Here is a 13,643-nt window from a genome sequence, read left to right as displayed (position 1 = left end):
TCCTCCATCATCCTCATCATCATTCAGTTAGCGACAGCATATTTTGATTTCGAAAAGATCGGGAATGTATCTTATCACAGCAAAGCATTGATTACGATTCTTTCTTGCACGAGCGATGGCGTATGTTTTTGTTTGATCTTTTCTGAACGTTTTTTGTGGTCTCTATCACTTGTACAGACTTCTTTTCTTCGCAAAGCAAGCAAGCAAGCAAGCATTGATATGTTTTTTTTCGACTTCTGCTCTCTCGGACTTCTTGTTCTATGGGCGGGAGAAGACTTGTTGACAGACCGCTTGGCGGATATGCCTCACGGCATGAAATTGGGCACGGGTTTTGCAAAGCGTTTCATTCGGTATTGACACGGCATTTGTTACGGCCTTTTCTGAGATTCTTCGGTTGTCGTTGAACGGGGGAGGGAGGCTGGGGGTTGTAGATAGACAAATTGAGGCAACAAAGAGAGAATGCAACGAGAATCTTTCGAAAATGCGGTGTGACATTCCCTCTCTCGTGGCTTCGCTTGAGCTGATGTGTGTGGCGGATTTTTTCGGACAATAGTTTACTTTTGGCAGGTTTTGATAGATTGACTGCCTGCAGTGATGTGCTGTAAAGATAGTCTGTGACTTGGCAGTGCGTAGATTGTTTATTGATTGCGGCCAGCCTCCTGTCTTCAAGGATTTGGACGGATTTGCCGAATGAGCAATTTGTTAGCTACATGATGACAGCAATGACGAGCAAGATGCCGAGACAAATCTGGGTAATGTATTGCACAATCTTAACAGTCGTGGAAAGAAGTCAATGTAACATCAGAGCCTGGCCTTCGAGCTGCAACCACACGCTGTCGAACCTCGCTGCCAGATAGAACGTGCCATAGGTGCCGTGGTCCCAAAACGTGCACCCGCGCGACATGTGTTTACTTTGCGGAACCAGATGTCGTTGACTGCTGGTACCTGCATGACTTTTGCTGTTCGGAAAGAAAGGCCTGTGACGAATTTCCGAATACGGGAGCCGGTCGAACAGGACGTCGGGACCGATGGTCGGGAAGCTTTAAGCGACAGCAATGAAATCGAAACTCGTGAACCGAAAACGGTGAGAAGGGAATACATGGGGGTTGGGGAAAGAAATACGAGAAAATCGGTTGGGTGTTCATGGTGGTACGGCCACTGCTGCGACCACTTTACACACAGACGGGGGGCATGGGGGTTTCGGCGGAACCCAGGGAAGTGGGATGGGGTGGTAGGCAATATATGCGAGCACTTCCATCGGAAGATTATTCTTAGGGGCCACAGCACATTGCAGCAGCAGGCACACGGTTGTGCAGCGTAGTGTTTGGGACGCTGTGCACATGTACGCGTGACGTGGGAAGATCGGTCAAGTGGTTGGGAATGCTTCCCTTTCGTGGTGCTGCAGCCTTGATGCAGCTCGTTTGTGAAAGTGTGGGTCGGGAGCATGGTGCCTGCGAAGTTGTGTGATATCCAGACACCACTTGGAGTTCCTGCATCGTCGTATTGGCGATGCTGTGCCGGCGAACGAGCCTGGTCGCTGTGATAATGGATGGGAAAGGTGAAGTCGTCTTTGAGTTGAAACCTGTTTCACTCACTTCGCGCCTGCCAAGGTTCAGCGGCGGTCGGTCCGCTCGGGCCTTCCGCTGCCCCACTTAGTCAACAACATCGTCACTTGTGACTTCTCTTGAACACTGCAAACTCCTGCAGGCTACAGACAATCAAATGGATACACAACGACCAAAGATGCCGCCCAAGGTTCTCGTCAAGAACAACGACCGAGCGAGCGGCGTCTTGCCCGTCAATGCAGCAACACGCGCGGCAGCGATCAAAGGACCGCAACCGCGACTGAAGCTGGAAGTGCGCCGTCTACCTCCGGGACTTACACTCACTGAGTTCGAGGAGATACTGGGCGACGAGTGGAAGCTAGGCAATGGCAAAGTGGATTGGAGGGAGTACCGCCAGGGCAAAGTGAAGACAGCACTGGGCAAGATCCCGGAGCAGAGCAGATGCTATGTCCACCTTGTGAATGAGCAGGTGGTGAAGGAGTTTGAGGCCCGTTTTCTGGCCGTCACGTTCCAGGACAAGGCGGGAACACATAAGAACTCAGACCTCAAGAACCTACCACCGACACTCGGGTTTGCGCCGAATCAACGGACTCCTATCAATGCAAAGCCCCGCGCGGACACTCGCCAAGGCACAATCGATCAAGATCCCGAATTCATTGCTTTCCTCGAGGCGGAGACCCAACCGATTACGAAGCCACCAGCACTTGACAGCGCATCAGCCGAACAGAAAGAGGTCGAGAAAGTCGAAGTCAAGAGCACGCCCTTGATCGAAGCTCTTAGGGAGAAGAAGGCGAACAAGGCGAAAGCGGCAGAATCCAAGGCTGAGAAGAAGGAGTCTAAGGGACACTCTCGGAATGACAGTAAGGATGGTGCTGCGAGCAAGAAGGATGGCAAGGACGACAAAGTTACGCCGCAACAGAAAGTTGAGCAGGCGTCGAAGGAAGCTGTAAAGGCGCTGAACAAGCAGGTGGCAGGCAAGCAGCAGCAAAACAATCAACGCCCGGCTTCTCCACAGCAACCTCAAAGTAAGAATGGGGCACAAGCCAAACAGAAGAAGGATTCCAAGCAGAGCCCGAAGCAGCAGAACGCAACGCCCAACGAGCCTGCAAGCACGGCTAAGAATGCGGCTGCAGGTGCTGCAACAGCCGCAGCTCAAAATCCGACACCTCGAGGGCCTAGGCAGCGTGGCAATGCCGAGGGAATCAAGAAGATGCTGCAGAAGGATCTTGGAATAAAGCCGAAGCCTACCCCAGCTACGCAGGACAAGACCGAGAAGTCGTCGCCGCAATCTCCGGCCCCATCATCACCAGCAGTAATGAACGCTGCCACAAATTCGAAGGACCAGAAACCGCAGCCCTCATCAACACCTACCGGTCCAGCATCCACCGCAAATGCCAAAGTCCCGACCGGCCCCAAACAACAGCAAACATCCACCCCAAGCCCCAGCACATTCAAAGCATACCTGAAACACGCCAACCCCAGCCAGGGCATGACCGAGATCCTCATCCAGCAAGCCCTCTCCCAGTACGGAGATGTCACAAACGTCACCATCGAGCCTAGGAAGGGCACGGCGATTGCGATCTTCAAGGATGGCGAGAGCATGAAGAAAGCCGTCGAAGCAAAGAAAGTCGCCGTGGCTAACGGTAACGTCGAAGTGTTGGAGTTTAAGGATCGCAATGCGGGCAGTAATCGCGGTGGGTTCAGGGGCGGGAGGGGAGGTGCGAGGGGAGGGAGAGGCGGTGGACAGGTGGCGGCGGGTAATGCGGCGCAGACACAGGCGCAGGCGCCGGCGAAGGCGGAGGTGGCTTCTGGAGCCTGATTGAGGTACGGGTTTCCAAGTGACACACTTTCACTCTTTACCCCTAGACGAACCATATCATTCGTCGATTCATTACCGCTGTCATCAGCGAGTCGCTGAGCTTAGAATGCACCTCAAATGGCAATATCACCCATCGAATATCGCAACGATCTACTCCACGCTCTCGCTATATGCCGCTATCGCTATGCTATGAACCCCTTGAATCTAAAGAGGCGCCGTGGTGGTATCTCGCACAAACACCGCACACGGTGCGGGGAAATTCAGTCAAGTATCTGCACAAGAAGTGAAGTTAAAAAAGAAAACGCAGATCTGTCTCTCGAAAACGCGTACGCTCAGAACGCACGAACAAGAAAGTAAAGACAAACAAATGCGTCCACCTGCGCCAGATTACATCTCCCCTTTCCTTGCCCTTTGGAATGCTCCCTTTTCCCTTTCCCTTTGATTCGATGAGGAACTCCTGCGTTGCGCCTGTGATAGTTTTTGAAAGGATCGGTGCACACTATCTGGGTCTGTCGTTGTTGTTGGGCATCGTCGTCATCGTCATCGGATTTTGAACCATTGCTTCGCGCCTTCGAGGCGGTTGACTTCGTTGAGGGATTTGATGAATTCGCCCTGTGGGAGCACATGCGTTAGCATTTCTCGTACACACGACGACGATGAAATGCCTTATCTTTTAAAGATGCGAGGAGAAGGGAAAGGGGAAAACTCACATGCATAACCTCCTCGACATACGTATCCCCGACAAACCTCCAATAATGCTTCTCAGGCCGCAACACGAATGGCACGCTCCCGCCGAACAAAATCACCAGACAATCCCCCGGCTCGACATTATCTGTTCCGAGACCTAAAGCTCCTCGCTCGGTGACGTACACGGTGCGGTGGTGGCCGCCCTTCATCATCGCCGCGAGGGCGTACGTGGCGTCCGGGTTGTCCGCTTCGAGGTCCGCGTCGAAGTCCTTGACGTCGATGGAGCGGGAGTTGGTGGAGGCGCTGGTGACGGAGGCGGCGTCGTCTTCGCTCTCGGAGACGTCGCCGTTGGTCGCGCCGGCGGAGTTGGGGCATTCGGGGTAGTGCGCTGTGGTCCAGAAGCCGTGGTGGAGGCGGTTGGCGTTGGCTCTGTCCTCGGCGAGGTTGCGGCCTGAGGCATCCTGGCCGGCTGCGATGGTCATGGAGAATTTCGCCGCGAGGTCTTTGCCTTTCCAGAGGGGGAGTTGTTCTTTGGTCCAGTTGTAGGTTTCGTGCAGGACCGCGGCGGCGGTGAGGGTGTCGTTGAAGCCGTTGCCGCCGCCGTTGACGAGGTTCTCTGCGCCGTATTGTTTCCAGCGCATGCATTCGGAGACGTCGCAGATTACGTCGACGAGCACGCCTTGGACTCGGAGCACGCGGGAAGATTCGTTCGGCCAGAGGACGAGGGGGAGGTAGTTGTTGGCGTTGAAGCGGAAGTTGCGGTAGGAGATGGGATTGATGTGGTAGTGGCCTCGAAGGTCCATTCGTAGAGCCCAAGACGGGAAATCGTCAAACTCGCCACTTCGTCGGTGTAAGGGACGAAGGCTGTGTGCGTGTTTGAGGATTCCGAGAGACCGAGTCTCTGTGATGGCTGCTTTTGTTGCTTTGGCGTAGACTTCGACAATAGGCTCCTCGTAGATAGGGATCACGCGATGAACAGATTCAGCCTTCTGAGCCGATCGATGTCGCATGCCGAGAACCGAATAGACCATATCATGAGGCTCGCTGCAGTGGAAGGTATAGACGACTCTCAGCAGACTCGCCAGCTTTTGCGACTTATGCCTCTTGAGAGTATACATCGTGGCCGCGTTTTCAAAGCCTGTCAAAGCGCTCTTCTTGGGATTCTTCGGTAACGTATATCGTCGCTCGTAAAGGTACGTGGCCAGCACGGCGATCTCGTTGAAGTCCACTGCCGATGGATATTTGCCCTGGTAGAAGATAGCCTGCTTCGCAAGACATACTTCCTGAATCACCCATGCTCGCGTGAACCACCGGTTGGAATAGAAAGAGTACACAGAAGGCCAGCCGAGATATGATGAGAGCTTTCCCGGATCCGTGCTAAGAGGAGGGCTCTGGTTCGAGAGAGAGTGAGGTGACTTGAGCGCTTCAGGTAATCGAGGGTCCAAAGATTGCAGCAACGTCCGAATAGATCCAATGGCAGGTTCTCCAGACGAATGGTCCTCGCCGAGCCAGACGCACACTCGCGTGGCTTTCGAGAAGATGTCGCCCATGAAGGAGACCTGAACATTCCGCTCCGTCTTATCTTCTTGATCGATACACACCGCATCGATCCAAACCCGATAATGCCCATGCCTCAAACAGAGCGCATTCAAAGCCTGCTGTGCATTCTTCGGAATGGTAATCGTCTCGCCATTAAGGTCAATCGTCGCGCCTTTAGCCTTCTCCTCGTCGTTGCCCCAGCTGTAGGAAATTGCGTCGTAGTGGGGCACGATGCGATCGGACAGAGAGATGTACTCCCATCTGAAATTCAATTTCGAAGGCGTGGGAGGGGTCGTGGCCGGGTCGTTCCCATAGTGAGGCGTATTGGGATCTCGGTCTTCTTCCAAGCACAAGATGCGGATTTCCTTGCGGTCAGCTGAGAGCTTGCGATACAGCACATCTTCGCGATGGCCGTTCACGCCGTTGGCACTCATAATTCATCACGCAGAGACGGCCATGCGCTAGAAGGAGTATATATTGCGGATGATGAGATCAGGATGTAGGAGCTCTCGATATGGAGAAGGGTGCGAGAGAGTGCCTGGACTTGCAGCACGAGACGACGAGGAGGAAGCATGGCAGAGAGGGAAAGAGGCTTGCAGGTCGACGACGGCTTTGTGAGGGCCGCATTGCTGGAGGCGATCACACCCGAACCCGGCCTGCGACTGGGACGGCGAGGTAGAGCTCCTCATGCGTGGCTGCGGCGCGGGCGGCATGGCCAGCCAACATCTGGCACCTTTCATCTCCCACGCGCCAGCTCCTGTGATTCGTCCCGCGACCTCGCGAAGCGCCCAAAGGGTACCCTCTCAGCGCTGTGGGGGCTGAACATGACTTTTTCGCGTGATAGTGGCCCTGCACGGCTACCAGACGCAGCAAGCTGAAGGATGCGCGACGATGCCTGATGAAGTGCGGTATAGAGGAAGCTCTACCGTAGCTGCGGCCATTGGCCTGACCCGTAACTTTCAGGCGCGAGTTTATTGCGCTTGCAGACGACGGCTTAACCGCTGGAGGCCAGCGCCCAATCATGGCCGCTATCGGACCGGGTGAAGTGTAGACAAGAGGTGGTGTTTGCGTTGACGTCCCACTCCTGGCGCCGGCCTGACAGCCGCGGCCGTAAGACCCTGTGGGCACCACGAGGATTCAGGATCTACAGCTGCAACGTATCGGCAGCCGGCATGGGACCTCAGCGCTTAATAGCGTCTTCGTATTTGCTCGACCAGCCATGGGCGGTCACGTTGCCATGTCCGTGTCTTGTGAGCGCGAGCCAGATGCAGCAAGAAGGATCAGTATAGCGGTATTATGAAACAGAGGTGACGAAGGGGTTGGAAAGCGTGCGTGAACAGCCAGAGGGATTCAGGCTTATGTCCGCCGGCCTTTTATGCTAAAACATACTTATACACAACCCCCCCAAACCCACCCTCAGCCTCCCCCTCGCCCTCCCTCCCCAAAGCAAACCGTCCACCCTCTCATCCCCATCGACATCGAATAGAAGAAACAGACGCTAGTCAAGCCATCAAGAGCTGCAACATCGCGGGTCGGGGGTATTAGAACAAACAACAACAGCAACAACATGAAAAACCCAAAACCCCAAATGGCCCTCTCAAAAATCTCAAAACGCGCGCAAAATTCACTCTTCTTTTGTCCGTGAGCCTCGTTGTATCTCTCGACTACTCGCTGAATAACTGCGAGTGTTTGTGGTGTTGTCTTTCCCGCTGAACGCCGAATGGTGGTATTGTGTCAAACAAACAACAAAAGGAAACTCGTGTGCCATGTACGTGGGATTCCGTCAAGAGTTTGCAAAAAGAAGTGTGTATGTGTGTATGGGTCTTGTGTTGTTTCGTAGAGAAGGGAATCCAGAGTGTGCGTTTGGCCTCCGGTCGAAAGGTTTTTACAAGAAAGGGTAGTGGTTGTGGTGATGTCGCGGCCGGTGATGTATTCGTGAAATCAGAGGACGGGTGGGCTTCTCCTAGAAGCAGTTCAGCCCGCTCTTCTTCTTTTTCTTGTTGGCGTTGAGCTCGGCCATGCGTTGTTCGAGGGCCCGTCGGGCGCGCTCGGCGCGGACTCGCATCTCGCGCTCCTCCTCGACGGCTTGCAGACTGGCGCGAGAGCTACTACGCTCCTTGCGCAGGCCCACGAGCTCGTCTTCGAGCGTCTGGGACTTCATGCGCCAGTTCTCCATCTCGGACTTGGTGCGGTTCGCTGAAGTCTCAAGATCGACGAGAGCCTCTTCAAGCGTGGCAGTGAGCTGTTTCTCCGCAAAGAGATGTTTCTCAATGGTGCGGATGCGGGCTTCCTGCTCCTCGATGATCTGCGACACTGCCGGGCTTGGGCTGACTTCATGCGAAGTATGCCTTGAAGCTGGAGGTGAGTTCGTCGTCGGCACTGGCGAAGCGCCACGCGGGGTTGGCGACGTCGTCCTGTCGAATCCATTCACCGGTGGAGTGCCGGATGCTGGAGAACCAGGAAGTGGTGGAAGAGGTATTGAAGGTGGTGGAGTCGGAAGTCCAGTTGGGCCAGACTTGCGTTGGTTTGACAAGCCTGACCCAGATCTGCCCAGTGCTTGGGCGGCGGCATCTGGCGATAGCGACTCACGAGCAGTCGAGTTTGACGCAAGCGACATGTGCTTGTAAGCGTTGAGTTGTTGCTGCGATTGTTAGCATGACTCTTATCATGAGAGCTCTTGATTGACTTACCTCGAGTTGAATCGCCTTCGCCTTCTGCTCTTCCAACTCACGCTCAAGCTCGATGCGAGCATGCACCGTCTCAGACTGCATCGTCGACAAACGCTTGTTCGTCTCTTGATGCGAGTCGAATGTGTTGTTCAGCTGCTGTTCAAGCTCCTCAACAAGGGCAGATGCCTTGTTGTACTTGTCAGTCATCTTGTCCAGCTTAACGTCTCGCTCTTCGGCGATCATCTTGAGCTGGCCGATCTGCTGCTCCATGTCAACGGACCGGTTGATGGCACTCTGTAGCTCCTCTTGCACGGCCTTGAGCTCGTTGGTGCTCTTGAGATGACGGCCGTGAAGCTCTTTGCCCTCTTCCACCAGACCTTGAATCTGGGTCTGTAGCCGCGCGCCATCAGTCTCGTAGCCGAGAGCAGAAGATGCGTTGCGCAAGAGGTCTGATTTCTCAGCCTGCACATCCACCAACTGTTTCTCCAAGTCTGAAGTGACCTTTTGATGTTGTTCGTGAAGCGCGGCGTACTTGAGAGTGGTGTCTTCCTCAAGCTTCTTCATAGAAGCCGTCATCTCGTCAATCTCCCTCGAGTGCGAAACCTGCAAGGTCTCTAAGCTCTCTTGATGAATGGTGATCGCCGACTTGTGCACCTGCAGTTGGTTCTCCAGATTTGCAACAAGATCTCTGTGTGTCTGCAGCTCTTTGTGGGTGAGGTTGTGAGACTCCGACTCGTCGTCAACTTGCTCAATGATATTGGCATAGGCTTGTTGCAGCTGCTCAAGCCTCGTCACACGCTCGTCGGCAATCTTCTTATGCTCAAGCACCTGTGTAGTGAGTGTTTCCACAATCTCCCGGTGCTTAGCACGCTCGTCTTCGAGATCTGACTCAGTGAATGCTCCAGCAGACGAAGGGAGTCCACTCTTCTCGGCTTTGCGAAGGGAGTCTTGAAGGTCAGAGATGGTGTTGAGCAGGTTCGCTTGTGAGGCACTCATAGTATCCATGGCCTCGTGGTGCTTGTGCTCCCAAGCCGTGACCTCTTGCTGAAGCTTGATCACTTCTTCCTTCTGCATCAAACGAGAGAAGCGATTGCTAGCACCACCAGTTGCTTGAAGACCGGAAAGCTCACGACTGGCATCGACCGCAGGAGTCTCTGGGAACGTGCCGGGAACTTGCGAGAACATGGCGTCTTCGCTTGGGGTAGGCAGCTGATCGTTCTGGTTGGCGATCAATTTCTGGTGCTCGGCAAGTGTGGCCTTGAGTTGTTCGATCTGCTCAGAGAGCTCACTCTCTCGCACTTGATGCTGCTCATGAAGAGCCCGAATTTGGTTTTCGCTTTCCATGAGCTGGTCACGCATTTGACCCACAACAGAAAAGTCAACACCAGACGCAGATGCAGCTGCCAAACTGGAGCGCTCTCGGGTGAGACCAGCAATGATCTGCTGCTTGTTCTCCATTTCCTTCTTGACAGTGGCGAGCTCGGCTTCCAGCGAGGTGACTCTCTCAGAGCGAGAGTGCAGTTCAGCCATGACGGTGCTCAAGTGCTGCTCGAAGCTTTGTCGAACATGGCCTTGCTCTTCAAAGTTGTTCAGCACCAGCGTCTTCATCGACACGTAGGAGCGAGATGCGCGATCAGAGCTGTAGTTGAGGATCTCGTCGGACTTTCTCCTCCAGCCATGCTTCGAAAAGCCTGGAGATACGAGACTTGGTGATGCCGGTCGGTTGGTCTGCGCATTCTGCACCTCCTTCTTGAGCTCCTCGACCTGAGAAAGGGTGTTCTCGTGTCGCTGGGCGAGGCTCATATAGTTCTTTGTCAACTCAGCCACAGAAACTTCCTTCTCGGCATGTAGCTTCCGCAAAGTCTCCATCTCCTGCAACAGATCCTCATGCTCGCCTGGTAAGGGCACTTGACTTGGGTCGATGTCTTGACTTGGACTTTGGAAACCACTTGTCGTGCGTTCACTGTCCGAACCCTTCTCGGGGTCTGTTTCTGCGCCAGTATTCGACTGCTCCTGCGAGGAGAGCTCCTGTGATAATGACAGCGAGGATGAAGGCTGCTCTTCTGAAGCCTTTTCCTCTCTCTCCTCTTCCTTCATCCCCGCGCTCGCTAAAAAAGAGTCCCCATCGCTCTGGGCATCGGCTGGTGGTTTGACTGTGTCTTTTCCGTACTCTAGCTTTGCGAGAGTCTCAAGCGCGGTACGATACTTCTGCTGGAGGTTGTCGTAATCGGTGAGAACGGTTTCATGTTCAGATCGCAAGTCGAAGAACTCTTGCGTCAGGTTCTCCAACTTCTCCGCCATGTAGTCAGTCTGTGCGGGACTGCGAGGTGCATCGACCGCGGAGACGGCTTTGCTGTCATCTCCAGCGTCTGAGTCCTCTCGCTCAACCTTCTCGAAATCGTCTTCGACATTGGGTGTTGAAGGTCTGAAGGGATCATAGTCGTCGCCGTTTACTCCTGGACTGGACGAGCGCGAATGAGATCGTACACCGTTCGTTTTGGGCTCAACACCACGTGCGCTATCAAGTTCGCCAAGGAGGTTGTCCAGTCTGCCAATGCTGCGCTGGCGCTCAACGACGTGCTCAAGGCGATCGATCTCTCGTTGCATGATCTCTTGATCTTGCTCTGCCTCTGCAAGGCGCTCTTCCAACGTTGAAATGTAATCTTCGGCGCCAGCTTCGCTTTCACGAACTCGAGCAATCTCTTTGCGCAGCTCGGTGATCAGAGTATCCTTGAGCTCTTCTTCGTCGGTCGCACCTTCCATCTTGCCTTCAAGATCCCGGGTGTAAGAGTCGTAATTTGCCTCGCGTTCCATGTACTTGCCAACCCTGGACTGCAGTTGTTGCTGGATCGTGTCCATGTAGGCGATACGGGTCTCCTTCTCGAGTAAAGTACTCTCGGTGCTGGCCAGCGATGATCTCGTCTTCGACAGCGAAGTCTCTAGGCTTTGGATGGTCTTCTCATATTCGAGCACGACGTGTTCGACAGCCTCTGCGAACGAGTTGGACCTCTTGATTCGCTCGCTCGCATTCTCCCCGATAGCCTCGTTAAGCAATGGCGTGTCAGCGCCTTCACTGTCCCTGCTCTTGGAGATCTCTGCGATGAGCTTGGCATGGCGCTGGCTGAGAGCATTATAGTTCTCCTGCATATCCAACAGCTGTGACTGCAATTCGTTGTTCTCCTTGCCTCGATACCTGTCGCTGATGCTCTTGTCCATACTGTTGGTGCCATTGCGCTCTGAATGCCTAATCTGGTCGCGCAAGAAGCTAACTTCAGCCCGTAACCTATCGATCGCGGCCTGCTTGTCACCATCTTCATGGCTTTGCTGGATCTCGGGCTTGCTTTGGATAGCTCGTGCTCTCTGGGCGTAGTGGACAGTGTTGAGGGTCTCGCTGAGATGAAAGACTGCGGGAGTTACGCAGGCCAACATGAAGGTGATAGCGTTACCACCGAGTGAGTCTTGCAGCAATCGAGTCAACCTGGAATCGCGATACGAGATATGACCGCTGCCGTGCTTCGAGGATAACTGTGAGATGACCTTGCCGAGACTTGCAAGACCAGCGTTGATGGAGATGCCTTCTTTGGCTCGATCGCCCGTTGCCCCAGTGTTCTTCAAACGTTCGCTACCAGCCAAGTCGACAAAGTGTAGCTTGCTGTCAAGCGTGACGACACTCTCAGCACCAGTCACATGCTCAACTGGCATCGATCGGCGTTTTTCTAGCTTCGGTGTAGGTGTTGGCGGTGCGCCGTCAGTCCTCTTCTGGATCAAGTTTAAGCTGAAGACAGCGTGTGATCGCGATGACCGAGCGTTGATTGCTGTAGCATCTGTCTGTCTGATGGACGATCCAAAGTTCAGGGCATTCAAGATATCCTCCGCCGAGTTGATGGGTACTTGAGTCAAGCCGGTTAGGATGATTCGACCCTTGGTGTCCTCGCGGATGGCAACTTGTGCACGCTCTTGTGGATTTGCTGACTCTGGTATGAGCAGATCTCGCAGCTGTTCATTGTAGATCTCGACATATGTCGCCTTCAATTCCCAGTTCTTTGGTGCCCCCGAACCTCTTGCTAGACTCCCCAGCGTCGGTAATCCCTGCGTCGAATATCGCTTTGGTGTTTGGAGGGCGGAGGGTTTCGCGGTGGATCCATTGAGTCTCTCAAAGAGTGCGTGTGCGGCTCGTGGGACGATACCACGGACGTTGGGATCGCCTTGGTCTTCAGGGCCAGAGGTACCCATGCTGTAGGACTTGCCGGCACCAGACTGGCCGTATGCGAGGATGGAGACATTGTATCCTTTTACGAATGACGACACGCTGTCGCTCACGTACTCCCAGATGCCCTCCTGCGTGGTTTGCTCATCGAAGACGCGATCGAAGACGAAGAGCTTCTTCCCCTGCGGCGACTGAACCGATAGGCTGGTGGGCGTGGATACTTCGCATGTGCTTTCGCGGAATCGCTGCGGGATGAGGTCGAAGCCGGGGTCGGTGGGTTTGAGGGGAGGTCGCACGCGGACGGCTGTCACATGAAACTGTTAGCAACGGAGATGAAGCCGCACAGTAGGACGTTTGGATGATGAGACTTACCGACTTTGACCGCCGTTCGCGCACCGTCGTCGTCGCTGGCACGACTGGCGGCCTCGCCCATGCGGCTCTGGGTCCTCGAATGGCGCATGGCGGTGATGGGCCGTGCCATGTGGGAGGCAGAGGTGGTTACAATCGGGGAGGTGGGAGGCGACGAAGCCGCTGCATGTTGTTGTTCCATTGCTTCCCCTGCATTGGCCGGAGATGCGCTGGACCAGGATGCTGCCTCCTAGCTCGCTCCCTCCCGAACCAGGCCGGGATTTCGCAGGCGAATGGGATGGATTCACGGCGGCTTCCAAGTTTCGGGCGGCGGTGGTGTTGGCAGTAGGTCGAGGTGGTGTCGGCGGAGCGACGGGGGGTTGGGCCGCGTCGCGGTGGTTATTGCGCGCTCTCCGGCCACGACAGACGCTGCGAGTCGCGTTGCATGTGGAAGCAGGGAAAGCTGGCGGCGTTGGGTTGGAGGTGGTGGATGATCGCCCACCGAACCAGAGGTGCGCCCGGGATTTTGCCGGTGGGTGGTGGTGGTGGTGGTGGTGTTTCTGGTGTGTGGTGGATGTCAAGGTGGTGAAGATTCAGGGCAAACACATTTCGCAGAATGACATGGACGACTGAGCCGTCGATAAAAGCGCTCGGCGTGCTGGACTACTGCCAACGGCGAGAGGGTCTGCGTGTTCTTCCTTTGCCCCTGACACTTTGGCTAGCTTCGGCGGACCACCACTGCCGAGCTGCACCTCGATTGAGGTGGATGTTGCTGCTGTATCACTACAGCTTTCTATTTCTCGACCGCC

General features: G+C 54.7%; 3 protein-coding genes across 3 annotated transcripts; 1 reads left to right on the top strand and 2 right to left on the bottom strand.

Annotated features, from left to right (window-relative positions):
* Positions 1–1,743: 1,743 nt before the first annotated feature.
* Positions 1,744–3,384, top strand: M409DRAFT_26904 (uncharacterized protein; the record flags this gene model as incomplete). The annotated part of the gene is made up of 1 exon (XM_033808327.1): positions 1,744–3,384. The coding sequence occupies one exon, from the start codon at positions 1,744–1,746 to the stop codon at positions 3,382–3,384; it is 1,641 nt and encodes a 546-aa protein (XP_033663555.1).
* A 540-nt stretch (positions 3,385–3,924) lies between these two features.
* M409DRAFT_68962 (uncharacterized protein) lies at positions 3,925–6,044 on the bottom strand (the record flags this gene model as incomplete). Its single annotated transcript, XM_033818066.1, has 2 exons — positions 3,925–3,996; positions 4,095–6,044. The coding sequence occupies 2 exons, from the start codon at positions 6,042–6,044 to the stop codon at positions 3,925–3,927; spliced, it is 2,022 nt and encodes a 673-aa protein (XP_033663554.1).
* A 1,529-nt stretch (positions 6,045–7,573) lies between these two features.
* M409DRAFT_26902 (uncharacterized protein) lies at positions 7,574–12,946 on the bottom strand (the record flags this gene model as incomplete). The annotated part of the gene is made up of 3 exons (XM_033808326.1): positions 7,574–8,251; positions 8,301–12,790; positions 12,859–12,946. 3 exons carry the CDS (start codon positions 12,944–12,946, stop codon positions 7,574–7,576), a joined length of 5,256 nt encoding a protein of 1,751 aa, XP_033663553.1.
* Positions 12,947–13,643: the final 697 nt, after the last annotated feature.

This window comes from Zasmidium cellare, assembly GCF_010093935.1.
Source record: "Zasmidium cellare ATCC 36951 unplaced genomic scaffold M409scaffold_34, whole genome shotgun sequence".
NCBI lineage: Eukaryota > Fungi > Ascomycota > Dothideomycetes > Mycosphaerellales > Mycosphaerellaceae > Zasmidium > Zasmidium cellare.
This window is presented reverse-complemented; position numbering and strand designations above follow the sequence as displayed.